This window comes from Ictalurus furcatus, chromosome 21 (assembly GCF_023375685.1).
Source record: "Ictalurus furcatus strain D&B chromosome 21, Billie_1.0, whole genome shotgun sequence".
Taxonomy (NCBI): domain Eukaryota; kingdom Metazoa; phylum Chordata; class Actinopteri; order Siluriformes; family Ictaluridae; genus Ictalurus; species Ictalurus furcatus.
Genome location: NC_071275.1, coordinates 11,829,015 through 11,846,909, shown reverse-complemented (window position 1 = coordinate 11,846,909; position 17,895 = coordinate 11,829,015). Strand labels below are relative to the sequence as shown.

Genomic DNA, 17,895 nt, shown 5'->3' with positions numbered 1-17,895 from the left:
TTAATCATCACAACCACAACACACACTCCACTCATGCTAATCAGCTAAAATTAGCCTGCACGCTAACGACTGCTGGAGCTAGCCGACTCGCTGTGGAAACTTTTACACCTGCTGCACTAATCAGTCAGTTTCTTAGATTATATCTGCATGTTCCTGTGAATGAGCCGTTACTATAGAAATGATAATGTACGTGAATGAGCACGTTAATATAAACCCGTCGTTCACGTTACAGCAGATGAAAATAATAAGCACCTTCTAAGCAATCAGATTTGAGCATTCACCCGCGCTGTGGTATAACAAGGTGTTAGAAAAGATATATTAGAAAGCTGTTACATTTCTGCATGTTTCTGTATAAGAATGAATAATAAAGTCTTTTTAGTCGTTAAATTGTTCAGATGAATCAGACAAGGCTGCAGGTTCTGTAGGTCACGGTCGTGTCTCTTCTCCTGCAAACCACGAGGCAGAAACACACATAATGCTCTTTCCTCACAACACACTAATCTTTGTTCAAAGGAATTCAAGATGTCGTGTTTAATTCTGAAAGTAATCAAGAATCGACTCCAGTTCCACCCAGGAAAGGAAAATTTAGCCACAAACATCTTCTGTCTTTCTTTCCTCCTTTTTTCTTTCTTTCTTTCTTTCTTTCTTTCTTTCTCAGTGTAAATCACGACTGAAATCCCACTTGTCTGACTAATCTGAGCTAGCTTACTAGCACCGAGCTAACCAGCTAGCTATGTTAGCTAACATTAGTGATATTAAGCTATTAGGAATGCCAGGAGGACATGGGGGCGGTCCCTAATCTGCATAATTATGCATTTTCATATATCCTGACATTATTATTGAAAAGTAGAGATGCTCCTCAGGCATGTTGGATTGTTTATTGATTTGATTGTTAATTTGTTAGAGAAATGTAAAATTCATGTTTACACACAGATTATTTGAATAGTTAAAACAACATTTTAAAGAACAACATGTGTGTAAGTTTTTTCTTTTTTCTTTCCTCCTTTTCTTTCAGGTTCCACACCAGCTGCTGAAAAAGAGTCTAACGATGGACAGATTCCTAAAATGCTAATGCTAATCTGGTAGCTTCCTCTAATCCAATTAAACAAACAAACAAAAAAAACATTTTTGGGAAAGAGACAGAAAGTGGGTGGAGCTCCATTTCATTACCTCTCCGTCTTAAACCGAGCCATTTTTGTAGCACTGATCGACAACAGGGCGGACTGTCGTTACCATGGCAACCAACAGGGAGCGGCCTGTGGGTCACATGACCGGATTTTACCCATTCGCCTTCAACGCGATGAGAAGCCACGCCCCCTTCAATCTCCTGGCCAGTGGCAGACTGTTTGGACGTTACGGTGCGGATCTTCCGAAAGAGATGGCGGCGCTGAGTGAGTTACGCTGAGTGATGTGTCCTGTTTTAATGGAAATGTGGGCGGGGCTTAGCATGGGAAGAAAACAAGAGAAACAGAGAAGAAAAGAAACAGTGTGTGTACATAAAAGATACTGTTTGATCTTGTAATGTCTCCTCTATTTAATAATAATAATAATAATAATAATAATAATAATAATAGAAGAAGAAGAATACACACATTTTTCAGGATTATACATTTAAAAATATGTAGAAGATTTAAGATTTGATTAAAAAAGACATTTAAGGAAATAAATATTATTTTTTAGTTAAGAAAAAGAAATAGAGTGATAGACAGGGAGAAAAAGAATGACAGTAGGAGACAGTAGGACAAATTGTGAAAGAAAGAGACAAAAAGAGAGAAAGAAACAGAGACAGAGAGTAAAAAAGAAAGAGAAAGTAAAGAGAGAGAGAGAGAGAGAGAGAGAGAGAGAGAAAACCAGAGAACAAACTCCACATTGTTCCTCTTTTATTTATTTATGTGGAATTTTTGTGTTTGGAATTTCTGGGTTCTGGCCAAGCGCATTAATGTATGTGTGTGTGTGCGTGTGCGTGTGTGTGTGTTTGTGTAGACTGGTAATCATGAGTTGTTTTGAAAGTGTGACACCGAACCACAGACTTGATAAATTTGCGGGATGTGACACACACACACACACACACACACACACACACACACACACACAGCTGTTTAACTTTCACATTTTTGGACAAAGAAGAAAAAAAAAGCAAAGCTACAGAGAGAAGGAAAAGGAGAAACAGGACCGCTCCAGGCTCCGTCCTAAACGCCGGCGTAGTGCACATCTATCTCTCTCTCTCTCACTCTCTCTCTCTCTCTCTCTCTCTCTCTCTCTGGTGTCTCTGGTGCATTAAGGGTTCTTTCTTAGCCTCCTATAAGCGTTCCTCTACTAACACAGAACCATCTCTAATAGCCAAACATTCTGCTGTAGGGTTCTACACAGAACCTTCAACTCGTAGAACAGAGGAACTAAGGGAAGTGTTAAATGAAATGGAGAAAAAAGAGAACAAAAACGTTGAGATTTGAAGAAGTAGAATCTGAAGGGGATCTGAGGAGAAGACAGAAATCAGGAAAGAAGGAATCAAAGAGAAAGAAAAATGAGAAGCAGATGAGGAAGAAAAGGAAATGAAAAGAAAGAAAGGTAAAGAGAGTCAAGAGGATGAGAAGAAAGTAGGCAAAAAAAAAAACAACAACAAAAAAAACAATAAAACCTGAGACAGAATCTGTTAAACCTCCTGTAAACCTGGGAGAAGAACTGCAGAGAGAGAGAGAGAGAGAGAGAGAGTAACTGAAAATGTACGTGGAAACATCTGAGGAGGAATAAAGCTGAAAGAGAGAACAGAGGAAAGAAAGTGAGAAATAGAATGAGCCGTCCCTTTTCCTGTCTACCTTCTCCCTCCATTTACATTATTCCAGTGTGTGTGTGTGTGTGTGTGTGTGTGTGTGTAATTGCCTCAAGGTGTGGAAAGAGCCAAGCTGGCTGAAACTGTGCAATTCTGCTCCCTGCAGTGTGTTACTGTGTGTGTGTGTGTGTGCGTGTGTGTGTGTGTGGGGGGGGTTGGGGGGGAAGGCTTGTTGAAAGACAGGTGAAAATGTTGAGGCAGGGAGAGAGAGGGAGAGAGAGAGAGAGAGAGAGAGACTGTGAGGTGAAGTCGAGGCCAATGCACGTGAAAGCAGAACAAAAGAAAAGGAAAGGAAAGATATTTTACTGTAGAGTCTCAGAGAAAACGTTTAGGTGTTTCACATAACAACACATTCACTTATAAATAAATTATATATACAGTGCCCTCCAATAATATTGTCACCCTTGGCAAATATGATCAAAGAAGGCTGTGACAAATTGTCTATTGTTTAACCAAAAATACTCTGCTCTCATTGATATCAAACAATTAGAAACACAACACAGGTTTTTCAAAATATCTTTGTTAAATATAGGTGTGCAACAATTATTTTCACCGTTTTAGTCTGTACTTTGTGTCACCTCCCTTTGCCAAGATAACAGCTCGGAGTCTCCTCCTATAATACCTGATGAGGTTGGAGAATACATGGTGAGGGATCTGAGACCGTTCCTCCATACAGAATCTCTCCAGATCCTTCAGATTTCGAGGTCTTCGCTGGTGGACTCTCCTCTTCAGTCCATCCCACAGGTTTTCTATGGGGTTCAGGTCAGGGGACTGGGATGGCCATGGCAGGACCTTGATTTTGTGGTCAGTAAACCCTTTTTGTGTTGATTCTGATGTATGTTTTGGATCATTGTCCTGCTGGAAGATCCAACCATGGCCCATTTGTAGCTTTCTGGCAGAGGCAGTCAGGTTTTCATTTAATATCTGTTGATATTTGATAGAGTCCATGATGCCATGTATCCTAACAAACTGTCCAGGTCCTCTGGCAGAAAAACAGCCCAAAACATTAAAGAGCCACCTCCATATTTAACTGTGGGCATGAGGTACTTTTCCATATGACTACCTCTCTGTGTGTGCCAAAACCACCTCTGGTGTTTATTACCAGAAAGCTCTATTTTGGTTTCATCATAGAACCCGATCCCATTTGAAGTTCCAGTAGTGTCTGACAAACTGAAGATGCTCAAGTTTGTTTTTGGATGAGAGTAGAGGCTTTTTTCTTGAAACCCTTCCAAACAACTTGTGGTGATGTAGGTGAATTCAGATTGTAGTTTTGGAGACTTTCTGACCCCAAGACGCATGTAACCTCTGCAATTCTCCAGCTGTGATCCTTGGAGATTTTTTGGCCACGCGCACCATCCTCTTCACAGTGCGTTGAGATGATATAGACACACGCCCAATTCCAGGTTGATTCATAACATTTCCAGTTGACTGGACCTTTTTAATGATTGCCCTGATGGTGGAAATGGACATTTTCAATGCTTGTGCTATTTTCTTATAGCCACTTCCCATTTTGTGAAGCTCAACAACCTTTTGCCACACATCACAGCTATATTCCTTGGTCTTACCCATTGTTATGAATGACTAGGGGAATTTGGCCTATGTGTTACCTCATATTTATACCCCTGTGAAACAGGAAGTCATGGTTGAACAATTTCCCATTCCTACTCACCCAGGCGTACTAAATCTTTTTAAAATATCAACGGGAATATACTTCAAATATATTTTTCTCATATGAATTCATAGGGGTGCCAATAATTGTTGCACTCCTTTATTTCTACCTACATTTCTTTAAACCCAAAGTTAGATAAATGATAATGAGGAGATAAAAAGGAGGAAAGAACAGGAGAATGAAGAAAAAGCAGAAGATCAAGAGTAGGAAGCAGAAGAAAAAGAGATGTAAAGTAACGAAATTAAAGAAAGGGAAAGAAAATATAAAAAAGAAAAGAAAAAATAAATTAAAGAAAATAAACTAAATGTAAAGAAAAGAAAGAAAAGGGAGGAAGAAGGGAAAAGAAGAAGATAAGAGGAAGTGAAGGAAGTAAAGAAGAAAAGGGGAAGTGAAGGAATGGTAAACACGGAAGAAAGAATAAAGAAATGGATATAAACACTGTGATTATTGTAGATGTCACCCGTTAGTGCACTGAGCTGTATGTAGTAAGTGTTTATAAGGACCCTGTAACTGTAGCGGAGGAGAAACTGCAATAAAAACCTGAAAGAAGAGAAAAGGAAAAAAAGTAAAGATGGAAAAACAGACAGAGACAAAAAAAGAGTGCGTGAGCCAGCGGTTTATAAAACTATGCCAGAAAAAGAGAGAGAGAATGGAAGAAAGAGAGATGGAGTGTGTGTGTGTGTGTGTGTGTGTGTGTGTGTGTGTGTTAAAGCCTCTGTGGGGCTGCTATCCAGAGTTCAGCACTCTGAAATGAAAAAAAGAAAAGTACAGAAGGAAGACGGGAAGAAAGGAGATAAACAGTAAAGTTTCAGATTAAAGTCAGAGTGATGAAGTGATAAAGTCATGGAGTGATCATCTCATCATCTCATCATCTCATCATCTCATCTCAGTCCAGCACAGAAAGATGGCAATGTTAGAAGTTAAAATCCACCAACACACACACACACACACACACACACACACACACACGCACACACACACACACAGAGAGAGAGAGAGAGAGAGAGAGAGAGAGAGAGAGAGATACATCAACACATTCCGCAACCAAGCTTTGTGTGATTTCAGATTCAATATAATCAAAAAACGTTCTCTCTCTCTCTCTGTTTCTCTCTCTCTCTCTCTCTCTCTCTCGCTCTCTCTCTCTCTCTCTCTGTGTGTGTGTGCGTGTGTGTGTGTGTGTGTGTGTGAGAATTTCCTGCTCTTTGTCATTCCGTGTCTCACCTGAAGAGGGCGCAAGACTCCGTATATTTTCGAAACACAGACAGAAATCTCATTTTGTACAAATTCAGATTTTTTGTTTATCACATATTCATTTAAGGTGAATTTAAATATTTAAATATTAAGCACATCACTCTCGTGTGTGACATCATATTTAATATCAACCAATTCATTTGTTTCGTCATTTGTGATTTTTATGAATTATTTTGTATTTACTTTATTTCCCGTCCCACAGAAACCCGGTCAAATAATTGTTAATATCCAATATTTTGTATCGTGGAATTTGTTTGTCTCTTTGTTTCTTTGTTTCTTTGTTCAGTATTCATGTATTACTCGTTTTGACTTTATTGAGGTTTGTATTTAATCAATTACAGCATCAATCAGAATTATAATAAATAAATAACAACACTAATACTTTCAGTTCTAATAAACATATTCATATAGTGTTATAAAGCATTCATAATGTGTTATACACAACACGGCTTGTTTATCAAGCTCTTATTTTAATCGTGTCTTTATTTAGTCTTTATTTTATTAAGTTTGTGTGTAAATTTATTACGTTTGTGTAAATCAAACTGAAGTAAAATTTTCTGCCAGATTTACAAAAGTTTTTGAAGGAAATTGATTTACATTTCTTCATTCTCTTGTTGATCCCTGACACGGCTAGACATGGCTCATTTGCATGTAGTGACACCCACAAAACTCCATAAAAGGTAAAGCGCACAGGCAGCTGGGAGCACGAAATGAACAATCAGGGTGAAGACTGAAAAACAGAAGTGGAGGTTATTTAGACTCACTTTTATGGCAATAAATATATTTAATAATAATAATAAGTGACTGCTAAATCCTGTGTCAGCTGAGGTGTTTGTTTACAGCTCTGCACAGACAGACAGACAGACAGGCCCAACCTCCATTTATACACCGCCATTTATTTTATCCTAACTGAATGATTCGTTTTATTTGTTTTAATTTACGGGTGCGTGTCGGCTCACTTTCTTTATTTTATATGTTCTTTAATTAAAGACAGTAAAATAAAGCGACTGGTTTTCACTGAACATTCTGGACGGAGCTCCGAGTCCCTGAGCGAGTGAACTAGCATGAGGATGTCACTCTGGATAAGGGTGTCAGCTAAACGCTGTAAACATAAACAATTTTTAAGTCTATAGTATGTGCCATGTTAACTTTTTCTGCATTTTTATATACAGTACTGTGACTTAATGACTTCTACATTATCGAGTCGGTACAAAAACATGTTAGATTCCAAACATTAGTTTTCCAGCACAAAATGAAATGTTCCAGGAAAATGTTTGTACGTCAGTAAAGAAAGCGGTGTATTAAGAGGTAAGAGACACTTTTCAGACAAAAACCAGAATAAAGGTGCTCGGTTTCACTGCAGAAATAAGAAATGATTGTGAGAATCTCCAGAAGAACTGGGACTGGTTCTGTACGATGCTCAGTAACACTTCCAGCTCATTTCCTTATAAAACTGCACACACTGTACCTGACAATACTAATACACTGTTTTTAATCAAAGGCTCATCACACCTAATATCGACTTCATTTATTACTGTTTACTGCTCTTTATAGTATTTATTTTCATGGAGAAACATTTCATTCCATTATTTTTGAAGGCATCGTTCCGCAACAGCAGTTCTGTGCATGTTCCTAAGACAGATCTGTACTTCATCTTTTTAGTGCTGAGTACAAAAAGATTGACGGTGTGAATTATAACGAAGCCCAGTGTTTATTTATAAGTTTTTTGCGACTGTCAGCTGCAGCTGAATAACGAAAACTATAATCAACATGAGAGAGAGAGAGAGAGAGAGAGAGAGAGAGAGAGAGAGACAGAAAAACAGTGAGCGAGTGACAGAAACACACACACACACACACACACACACACACAGAAACACTGAGAGAGAGAAACAGAAAAAAGATGGAGAGAGAGACAGAAAAAAGAAAGTGAGACAGAGAGAGAGAGAAAAAAGGTTGAGGCAGAGAGAGGGATTGTATGTTTACATTTTTAAAACCCAGGAAAATGAGAGTGATACAAAGTTTTTGTCCAACAAGACAATCTTCCGCCTCTCTCTCTCTCAAGTCTCTCAAGTGGGCGGAGTCAGACATCTTGTCTCAGTCTGTCCAGCATTTTCCTCCTGCTCAGAGACTGCTGTAAAGTTTTATAGCTGGTTGTGCTCTTTTTCGGAGTGGTGCTAATCCAGTTCCTGAGGAAGAGAAGAAGAACAAAAGAGGAGGAGGAGAAGAGAGGATGGTCAGTGTGTCAGAGAGCTACAGAACTGGATAACTGTACACAAACTGAAGAAGTGACAGCAGACCAGAGCACCTCTCTCACTCTCTCTCTCTCTCTCTCTGAGTGTTGGATTTTGGGAGCAGTAATTCGATCTTGAGGCTTTGTTTTCATTTTAAAGTTGTGTTGTGTCAGAGAGAGAGAGAAGAAGAAGAAGGAGGAGGAGGAGGAGAAGACTGAAGTTCAGGAGAAGTTTGACTCACTGCTGTCTTGTTTTGGTGAAACTCCAGGAAAGTCAGAAGTTCAGTAGACGTTTCCTCCACCGACTGCTCGTGTCAGAAGACCAAAGAATCTTCTTGAATGTCTTGTTTATGACATTTTGTTTTGTGAAGACGTGTGAACCTCAGGAGGTGATTCAACTCGATGTCCTGCTCGAGAGATTTGAGAAACTGGATCTGCCTGGACGTCTGACGTTTTTCTTTCCATTGATGCTTTAGACTGTTTTATTTTTTTTAAAAAAAATTGTGTTTGTAAAAGCTAAACCAAAAAAAAATCCCAACATTGCTAGAAATTTCATTTCCATCACATTTTTTGGATACTCTGATCTGATGGGATGGTCTTGGAGAACGTAGGCATGACATTCAGATCTTCTCAGATACTTTTTAGTCAAAGGGTGAGATTAGAACGTTACTTTAAATAAGAACAGTGAGACCCAACTGAGATTTTATTTAATACTTTGACACAAAGAGTAATTTTTTTTGCTTTGAAGAGCCTGAACTTGTGTAGATGCTTCACCTTGAACTTGTTGTTTACTGAGCAGCAGAACTGATTGGACTCAGACTTCAGATCTTCTGTTAATGTGTGTTTGGGGCACCAAAACTTTAAATTGAAGAAGACTTCTGTGGATGTTTCATTTTTCATTTTTCCATAGCTAGTCCTAAAGCAAGAAGAAGAAGAAGACGAAGAAGTGGAAGAAGGAGAAGAAGAAGAAGAAGAAGAAGAAGAAGAAGAAGAAGACTTGCTGTCCTGTTGGATGAGAAACAGAACTGATTGGACATTTTTTATTTCACATTTGATTGACAGCGGATTCTTTTCTTCTGAGAGAGAACTCCAGAAGACGTTCCAAGTGTTCTACTGACCTCCGTTCTCTTTTGCTGAGAGCAGGGTTCTCATGTAGAACTGTCGTTTGTGGCTGAATTTAGGACGCTATAAGGACGTTTGGTCAGTAATAACGTCATGTTTGACTACGTGGAGACGTTAGGTGTCGGTTCAAGGCCTCACTTCGACGTGTCCTCTCAGAGTTCCTGCATGTTGAGGAAGAGGAGCTCTTTCTTCTCTGGTCCAGAAGCGTTCTGCTACAGCGCCGGACTGCAGTGTAAGTGTCTCTAGCTCTCGTTTAGCTTCTCGTCAGTACTCATTTCTGACGTCTTATCACGTGTCACACCTGCACGTGTCGCTGCATCCTGAAGCTGAAGCACATCCACAAGTGTTCAATTTGTTAACGAGTACCATTTTAAATTTATTAAGGAATGACGTGATACTTTTTATCTGTTTATAGTTACGTTTAATGAGTTTGTTCCTGTTCTCGCTTACATTACAGCAGCTTCCCCCCTATAGTCCTTCCCTCACCATCCCTCTCTTTATGCTCTCTCTTTATTCTCTGTCTTCAAGTTAATAATGAGAAATAAATAAGAAACCGCAAAGAAGTGTAAACAACTCTGTCCTGAAGATGTTACAAAGCACTGACACTCCTTCCATAAATGTTACATAAATATCTCCTTATTTTAAGAAAACTTTTTAAACCATTTTTAATCTATTTATTATCCGCTATACAAGTCGCTGTGAATGAGCTGTTACTATAGAAACCGTAACAATGGACCCGTAGAGAACCCTTTTTTTTCTCGATTGTATGTACAGTACTAACTCTATAATTGTGTGGTACAAACTCGTTATTTTCTCCTTAATATCTAGAACCTGTCAAATATTTAATATGAAGCTTCTTGGTAGACTAGAAAAAGAGTTCTTTAAGGGTTCTTTAAGGGTTCTTAACGTCCTAAAACAGAACCCTTTCTCATAGTTAGTTTACACATATTGTGTGTTTAAGAGCCAACTGAAGACACACTTCTAGGGTTATTTTATGGTTCTTTAACGGTTCTTTTGTTATCTAAGGGTTCTTAGCTTCCAAAAAAGGGCACTACATAGAACCTTGTAATTCTAGGGAAACACTTTGTTATGGGGAACCTGTCAGGCTTTTACATTTTTAGATAAACTGCCCTGGTGCTTGGTGTGGGTTCTTCAGGGTTCTTTAAGCATTTGTTGGATAATTAAGTTTTCAACAATGACTTGTGACACTTTCTAATAGGAAAACACTTTGTTGTAGGGTTAGACATACTGTATGATCTTTAAGGGTTCTCCCAGAGCTGGTCAAAGGGAACACTTCAAGAGTTCTTAGCTCCCAAAGAAAAGGCCTTACATAGAGACTTAGAACCTTTATGATGGGTAAACACTTTGTTATAGGGAACCTGTCAGGCATTTTAACATGACATTTAGCTGAAATGTCCTTGTACATTGTGTGAGACAGGGTTCTTCAGGGTTCTTAAAGGGTTCATTAAGAGCTTGTTGGATAAGTAAGGGTTCTTAACTTCCTCTAAACTATTCTAACACTTTGGTTGGATTTCTGATATGAAAACAGGTTCTCATAAGAATGTTTAAGGGTTTATCCAGAGGGACAACCAGAGAACTGAAGAACCCTTAAAGGTTCTAAAGTACTTAGAGTGTATATAGTGCATTATACGTAGGTCTAATACATACCATTACTTTGTTTTTAAGTTCACTACTGCATGTGCACTACATAATGTAACTAGTGAAGTGCACTAGATGTCCAACACTACACCGAGCCAGCTGGAATTCAGATTCTTTCCTAAATCCAGTCTTTAATAATCATTTATTTTCTTTACGGTAGTTTATAAGTGTTTATTATTTAATATAAGTCCTATATAGTGCACTAGGTACGTTTCCCTTCTAGGGATTAGTTTGGGACTGAGCCATAGACTTGCGCAGAGTGTAGAGGACAGAGCAGTAATCACTCATCTGCATGTCATGGTGCGAGTGGCCTTGGGGTGTGAAATGCTTTTCAGGATGCAGTGTTGGGTTTCGCAGGATACGTTACGTAAACACTGCGAGACGGTACAGGTGAGGATCGGGCAGGTTCCCACTCATCGGCCCCGTTTCAAATTACACCAGGTGATGAAAGCCGGTCTGAGCAGCCGCTCGGCGTGAAAAAAAAACAACAACCCAGCCCTGATCCTCGCTCAGTTCAACAGTGACTAAAATTAATCTACTAAAATTCATTATTTTAAATATTCATATAAATATTTCAAAATATGTTAAATGAATGAATACAAATAAACTATTTCTACATTATAAATAAATAATAAACAAAATATTACTAATTTATAAATACTATATTGTAAAAAAATATATATAATTGAAATTATATTTGATTTCCCATTTATTTACTTTCACTACACAATACAAAAGTGTAGGACAACAACAACAACACACAAACACACACACACACAATTACTTCAATTACTTCTTAGACATTTAAATAACAAAAAACACACAGTTTCATGTTAAATATTTGCATAAAAATAACTTTAAAACAACATCAGTGGCAAAAAAATGAAGACATGTTCAGTGTGTGAAATTTGGAGCTATGATGCTAATGTTGCTAACAAGTAACGGAATCTTATACCTAGCAGTTTATCAGGATTATGTTTTTAACATAAACTCGCCATAAAGAGACTTAAACTTTATTTAGCTGAATTGGAGGCCACAGAATTACACGGATTCTCAGAAGTTATTATATATAGCCTTATTTATTTAGTTATTTATGTTTATTTATGTTTATTGTTTAAAGCAACTATTGCAGCGAGGTTAATGGTCACATGACGTTGATTTTTTTGTATTTAAAAATGTATTTAAATACGTTAATTATCTGAAGAGATTAGGTCGTCTGGGGGATAAAAGGAAAAAAGTGAGACGTGAATAAGAATAAAAACTAAACAAAAACAGAAAGAAAGAAAGAAAGAAAGAAAGAAAGAGGTAGAGATTAATTATATAAAAAGATTCAAACAAAACAAAATCAATTCCAATAAAAAAGGAAGCGATTCGGACATTTTGACATTTTTTATTAAAACCTGAAAAAAAAACAACTTCAGAAAAATAAAAATAAAACTAAGTTTCATTCCATTACACTGCAATTCCAGTCACGGTGTCAACATTAGCATAGTGTAATTAGCATAAACAGGCTACATGTACACACTGTTACTGTGTTATTATTTATACATCATTAATAAAATAAATTTATATATATTCGGTTTATATATTGTATATTATACACTATTCATTTAATAAGCATCAGGGTGTACGAGACTAGGAGGGTGTGTGTATGTGTGTGTGTATGATTTAGCCTCCCAGGAGTCTCATGTGCCTCTGTGGTGCAGGTTTCACAGCTCGCTGGTGGAATTTGGCTCTGCGCCGTTACACAGTTTTACAGCTGAACAGCAATGTGTGAGGGAAACACTCTAAATAGCACCAATGTTCACACACATACACACACACACACACACACACACACACACACACACACACTGTGATGTCAAGTTGAACTTCAGGATTTAGAGTATTAGGGGAAAAATCGATTTTAAAGCTTAAAGTTTTAAAGTTTAAAAAAATCTTTTGAATTATTTTATTTAATATATGATTTTGTCCCATGCTATGGATGCTCAGCTATGTTATTAAAAAAAATTTTTTTAGGAAGCTTTTAACACTATATTTTAGTAAAATATCTGAAAGTGTTATAGCTTTGTATATTTATTTACAAATATAGAAAATATTATAGTGATATTTGATTATTCTATAAAACCATTTATTTCAAAGATATATTATCTTAAAATGTTTAACGTGATATATTAATTTACGATATACAATGATATTATAGCTATATTTTGTTGAAAATACACGTAGCTGTGCACATTAACCTCCGTCTACATTGTAGGTGAAATATAAAACAAGCAAACAACAGCAACTAAATCCCACAAATGCTAAGATGCTGCTTCTTATTCTTCTTTTAAATTAATGAATAATTCACGCCACAGATTTAACACAAATTTTTGCGTTGTTGGGTGTAATGTGCATCGAGTTGAAATCACTAGTTTAATCACTATAATAATTATTTTAATGATAATCGTTAGTTTAATGGCTAATCATAACATGAGTCTTGTAGCAAAAAAGACAAAATTAGCTTACACGGACAATTGAGTTTATAAACTTTACTTTAACTCGATCTTTATTTGAAACAACTTTTGCATAATTTTTTTTTCTGTAGCCGTGAGAAAAGTTCAGGAGAATAAACACTGTCATGTCTGATGCTAGCTGTTAATAAACAGTTATAACAATCGCTAACTCCCGCTTAAACAAAGTACAGTTGTGACCAGTAAAGTTTGCTAATTCCCTAGTAATGCTAATTACAGCCTGATTCTTATTGTAGCCATTAGTGCAAATCGTTATTGATAATGATAGCACTATGCTAATTTTAGCTAATAGACAATTTGGGAAGTTTTTTTTATTTTAGTGGACAAGGAGTTTGTATAACTGGAAAAGTTTGATCTTAATTACAGCCTGATATTAGCTGTAGCCATTAGACATGTTTAAGGCTAATTGTATCATTAGACACATTTGATAGAAAGATGTTTGCCGTGTTGATAATTACGGCTCGAATGAGGAAAAAAAAGAGGAAAAACAGTCGAGTGGAAATGCTAATGATAGCCTGAAGCTAACGCTGTACGATTAGCATAAAAATAAAAACTTCTCCACACTCTCCAGCGTTCTTCCTTTTCTTCTTATTTTCCCGTCTCTTGGTGAAGGTTGGCATGTGGGCGAAGTTGGAGGTGAACTTCACGCTTGTTTTCTTTGTGTTGTTCTCCGAGGGTTTTTTCTCTCACTGGGTGAAGTGAAGTGCAGCGACCAAACGACTCGACGTCCTTCAGCAAAAAAAGTGAAACAGGAATTAAAAAGGGGTCGTTTTATGGGGCACTGTAAAGAAGAAAGGACGCTTTGTGTGTGTGTGTGTGTGTGTGTGTGCTGTTGAATGAGACACAATTCAGGTTTAACAAGTGTGTGTGTAAAGACAGAAACCCCTCCGTCTTTCGTGGACAGTCAGCACTCTGTGTGTGTGTGTGTGTGTGTGTGTGTGTGTGTGTGTGTGTGTGTGTACTGTACTAGAGATGATTTATTTTGAAATTACAGAATTAGATTAGGATTTCTTTGAAAACCAAATAAAAATAATTCACCTTTTTCGGTGTAAATTTAGTCAGTGAGAAATGCTATGATGCTAGGACGCTAATCTAGCTAATGTAGCTAACACGTAACGGAACTGAATCTCACCCAAACTCTTCCTCTGACTTCCTGTCATCTATAAACACTAGTAAAATCTGTTGTGTAGCCAAACAACGCAGTGTTGTTGTTGTTGTTGTTGTTGTTGTTTTATATCAGCAGCCATTTTGGATTTCCTGGACATACTTGATTTTTTTTTCTCAGAGCAGTTTTTCAGTATTTAACATTTTGCACATTTGGCTCCGCCCACTGTAGTGTGATGTTGGAATTGCAGCAGTAAGATGGAGGACGATGAGATTTTGTTGTATTGGCAGTTACGCTAATTTTACAAATAAAAAAACAAACAATTCAGTTGAAGAAAAAGTTTGTTAACGTAAATGTCAGTGGATTTTGGACACCTGAAGTGACTTCCTGTAAACCGAATGCATCCTGACTCATCAAGTACAGTGTGTGTGTGTGTGTGTGTGCGTGTGTTTATTTTATCCAAAAGGCCAAGGTTACATGTTTATGTAGCAGGGACGTGTAAGGGACACGGTGGTGCGACCCGTTTTATTAGTTTGGCTCTTGGACGGAATCCTGATTCGTGTGTGTGTGTGTGTGTGTGTGTGTGTGTGTGTATGTGTTTTATTGGGTCATCTCCTGGACAATGACCGGTTTTGTTTTAAAGACAGGAAGTGTGTGTGTGTGGGGGGGGGGGGGGGGGGGGTTGTTTGTAAAAAAAAAAAAAAGCCATATACAAATAAATAAATACATAACTTAAGAATAAAAGAAAGAAAGAGATAAATAAGTTCTTTCGTTTATTTACTACGTTTTATTTCTCACACACATTACAGGAGTTGGATTAAACATTTAAACATGATACATTTAAATATCAATCTTTTTTTTTTTGTTTAAATGTTATAAACTCTTATATTGTTCCAAAAAATGACAAATTATTTTATTTATTTATTTAGAAAATTACAGGGTTAGTCTTTCTTAATATTTTCATTTCAGGTTATGTATTGTTTATTTTTTAGTCTGAAATCTTGTATAATAATTACTGATGTGCAAATTATATAAAACTTGTAGGGAATTACATCTCTCTCTCTCTCTCTCTCACACACACACACAGACACACACACACACACACACACACACATACACACACACACACACACACACACACACACACACACACACAGAGTGTGAAACTGAAGAAGCTGGAGGTTTGGCGCCAGATTGGCTGTGAAGAGTGCAGACGCTCTCAGATGGACCTTCTCAGTGGGATTAGTCACATTTCACACTGTAATGTTACACAAACTCACAACCTGTAGGGAGCCTACTGAGGGAACACGCCCGTATACTGTATGAAGTGTAACGGCTTAACCGACTGAAATATTGTTTCGCTAACTCATTTTTTGTAAAAAACTAGAGACGGAGAATTCGGATCCGATCCTGAACCCTCACGTATCAGCTGATCCCGAAACCCAGGAGATACGGTTTCCTTTATAAACTACTCAGCCTTGTCAGAAAGTAGAGACGCTGCTGGGCCTGCTTGGTTATGGAGCTGGTGTTGAGGGACCAGGTGAGGTTCTCCGCTAGGTGAACACCAAGGAATTTGGTGCTCTTGACGATCTCCACAGAGGAGCCGTCGATGTTCAGAGGAGAGCGGTCGCTCCGTGCTCTCCTGAACTCAACAACCATCTCTTTCGTTTTCTCCACGTTCAGAGACAGGTTATTGGTTCTGCACTGGTTTTTTATTTGATTAAATATCATAAATAGGTACCATAGCAAAATAGAGTTAGAATAATCAAAATTCAGGTGTATTTTATTTATATATTTATATATTTATTTATTTAGTTAGTTTTTTGGTTTTTTTTGCTGAATAAATTCATTCTAAGCTTTAAGATTTGACACAGAGCTCGTTGTTATAAATCCAGAACATAAAGAGTTCCCTGAAGAACTGATTTCAGTGCAGCGCAGTGCATTCACACACACACACACACACACACACATGGAGGAAATGAAAGAAGCTATTCATCTAAGCTCTGTCTTCACTCCTACAGTGCCGCTTTTGTTAGTGCGTGTGTGTGTGTGTGTGTGTGTGTGTGTGTTAAAACCTCAACCACTCATCAAATTTATGCAGCATAATAATAATAATAATAATAATAATAATAATAATAATAATAATAATGTTCTTCAGTGGGTTCTTTGTATAGTTCTGGCTTCCTGAAAGGGTTCTACGTGGAACCTTTAAAGGTTCTGTCATAGGAAAAAGAGAAGAAGAAAACGAGAAGAAGAATTCCACACTTGTTTAATTTTTCAGTCTTACACAATAACCAGCGTCCAGAATTAAAATGATTTACAAAAAAAAGTATAAAATAATTTCTATAATATTTTATTCTAATTCAGTTTAATCTTAGCTTTAAGTTGTTTCCGTAATATTTTTTACTTTTAAAAATAATTTCTTTAATTCTTTCTTTTCTTTGTTTCTATTTTTCTCCTTAAAAAGCATTTTAGAATTTAATCTCATTTTTTAAAATATATTTTTGAAGTTTTATTTGTAAAGAAGTTGAAGCTTGTTGTGTAATTTTATGCACATATTGGGTTTTTTTTCTTTTTGCAGTTAAATTTATTTGGACTCTACTTTTAAATTTCATGTTCAAGTGAGGAGTCAAAGTCAAAACCAAGGTCAAACTCACTCCTGTCTCACTCTGTCTCTGTCGTTACTCCTCACATCCTCTTCATCCGTCCTTCCTCCTCTTCTTTTTTTATTAGACCCCCCTCGTCCGGCGCTTGTTAAGCCTTTACCCGCGGGTGAGAATTCCGCCTCCATTCATCGCACTCGCTTTTTTGCGGCCAATAAAAACGGAGTTCTGAAGATTCCGGAGTTTTTTTGTCCGTTTTTCTCTCCTTCATTCCTCCTTCAGAGGGACGGAGGGACAGCTGGCGACGGCGTGAATGAACGTCTGAGATGACCAATAAAACCCCAGAGAGCCTCAGGCCTCGTCCCAAACACACACACACACACTCACACACACTCACACACACACACACACACACATACACACTTTACAGGGCGAGTGATCAGGCTGCAGGTCCTGTAAAAGATCATTGAGGCAGCTGGACGGAATTCACACCGCAGAGCAGAGAAACGCAGGACAGGCCAGGGGTCAGGGGTCAAAGTTCAACACTGTGACACATCGGATAGAGCTTAGCATTGCTCGTGCTAATGAGAACGAGGAGGAATGAAGAGAAAACATAAAACACCCCAATAATGTCGTGAAGCGCAGAGCTGCTGGTGTGAGAAACACTGCTGAGACTCACCAAGCAACATACACACACACACATGCACGCACACTTTACTTCTGTCTTTCTTTAATTCTCTCCTTCTTTGCTTCTTTTCTTATTTATTGCTTTCTTTCTTTAATTTGTTCCTTCTTAATTCTATCTTTACTTCCCTCTTACCTTCTTCATGTCTTTCTTTTCACTTTCATTCCTTATTTCCTTCTTTCTTTCCATCTTTACTTCTTTCTTTTTTCATAAAAAACATTATCA

The 17,895-nt window shown here is 37.5% G+C and overlaps 1 protein-coding gene across 4 annotated transcripts in view; it reads left to right on the top strand.

Moving 5' to 3' along the window:
• The window catches only part of rargb (retinoic acid receptor, gamma b), a 34,778-nt gene that overhangs the window by 11,358 nt on the left and 5,525 nt on the right, over positions 1 to 17,895 (top strand). For 2 of the 4 annotated variants that reach the window (XM_053653189.1, XM_053653188.1), the window contains exon 2: positions 1,016 to 1,391. In XM_053653189.1, the coding sequence (XP_053509164.1) occupies positions 1,235 to 1,391 (157 nt within the window). In that variant the 5' untranslated portion in view covers positions 1,016 to 1,234. Of the gene's footprint in view, positions 1 to 1,015; positions 1,392 to 7,873; positions 9,335 to 17,895 lie in introns of those variants that run through there. The other 2 variants (XM_053653190.1, XM_053653191.1) reach the window with 2 other exon arrangements.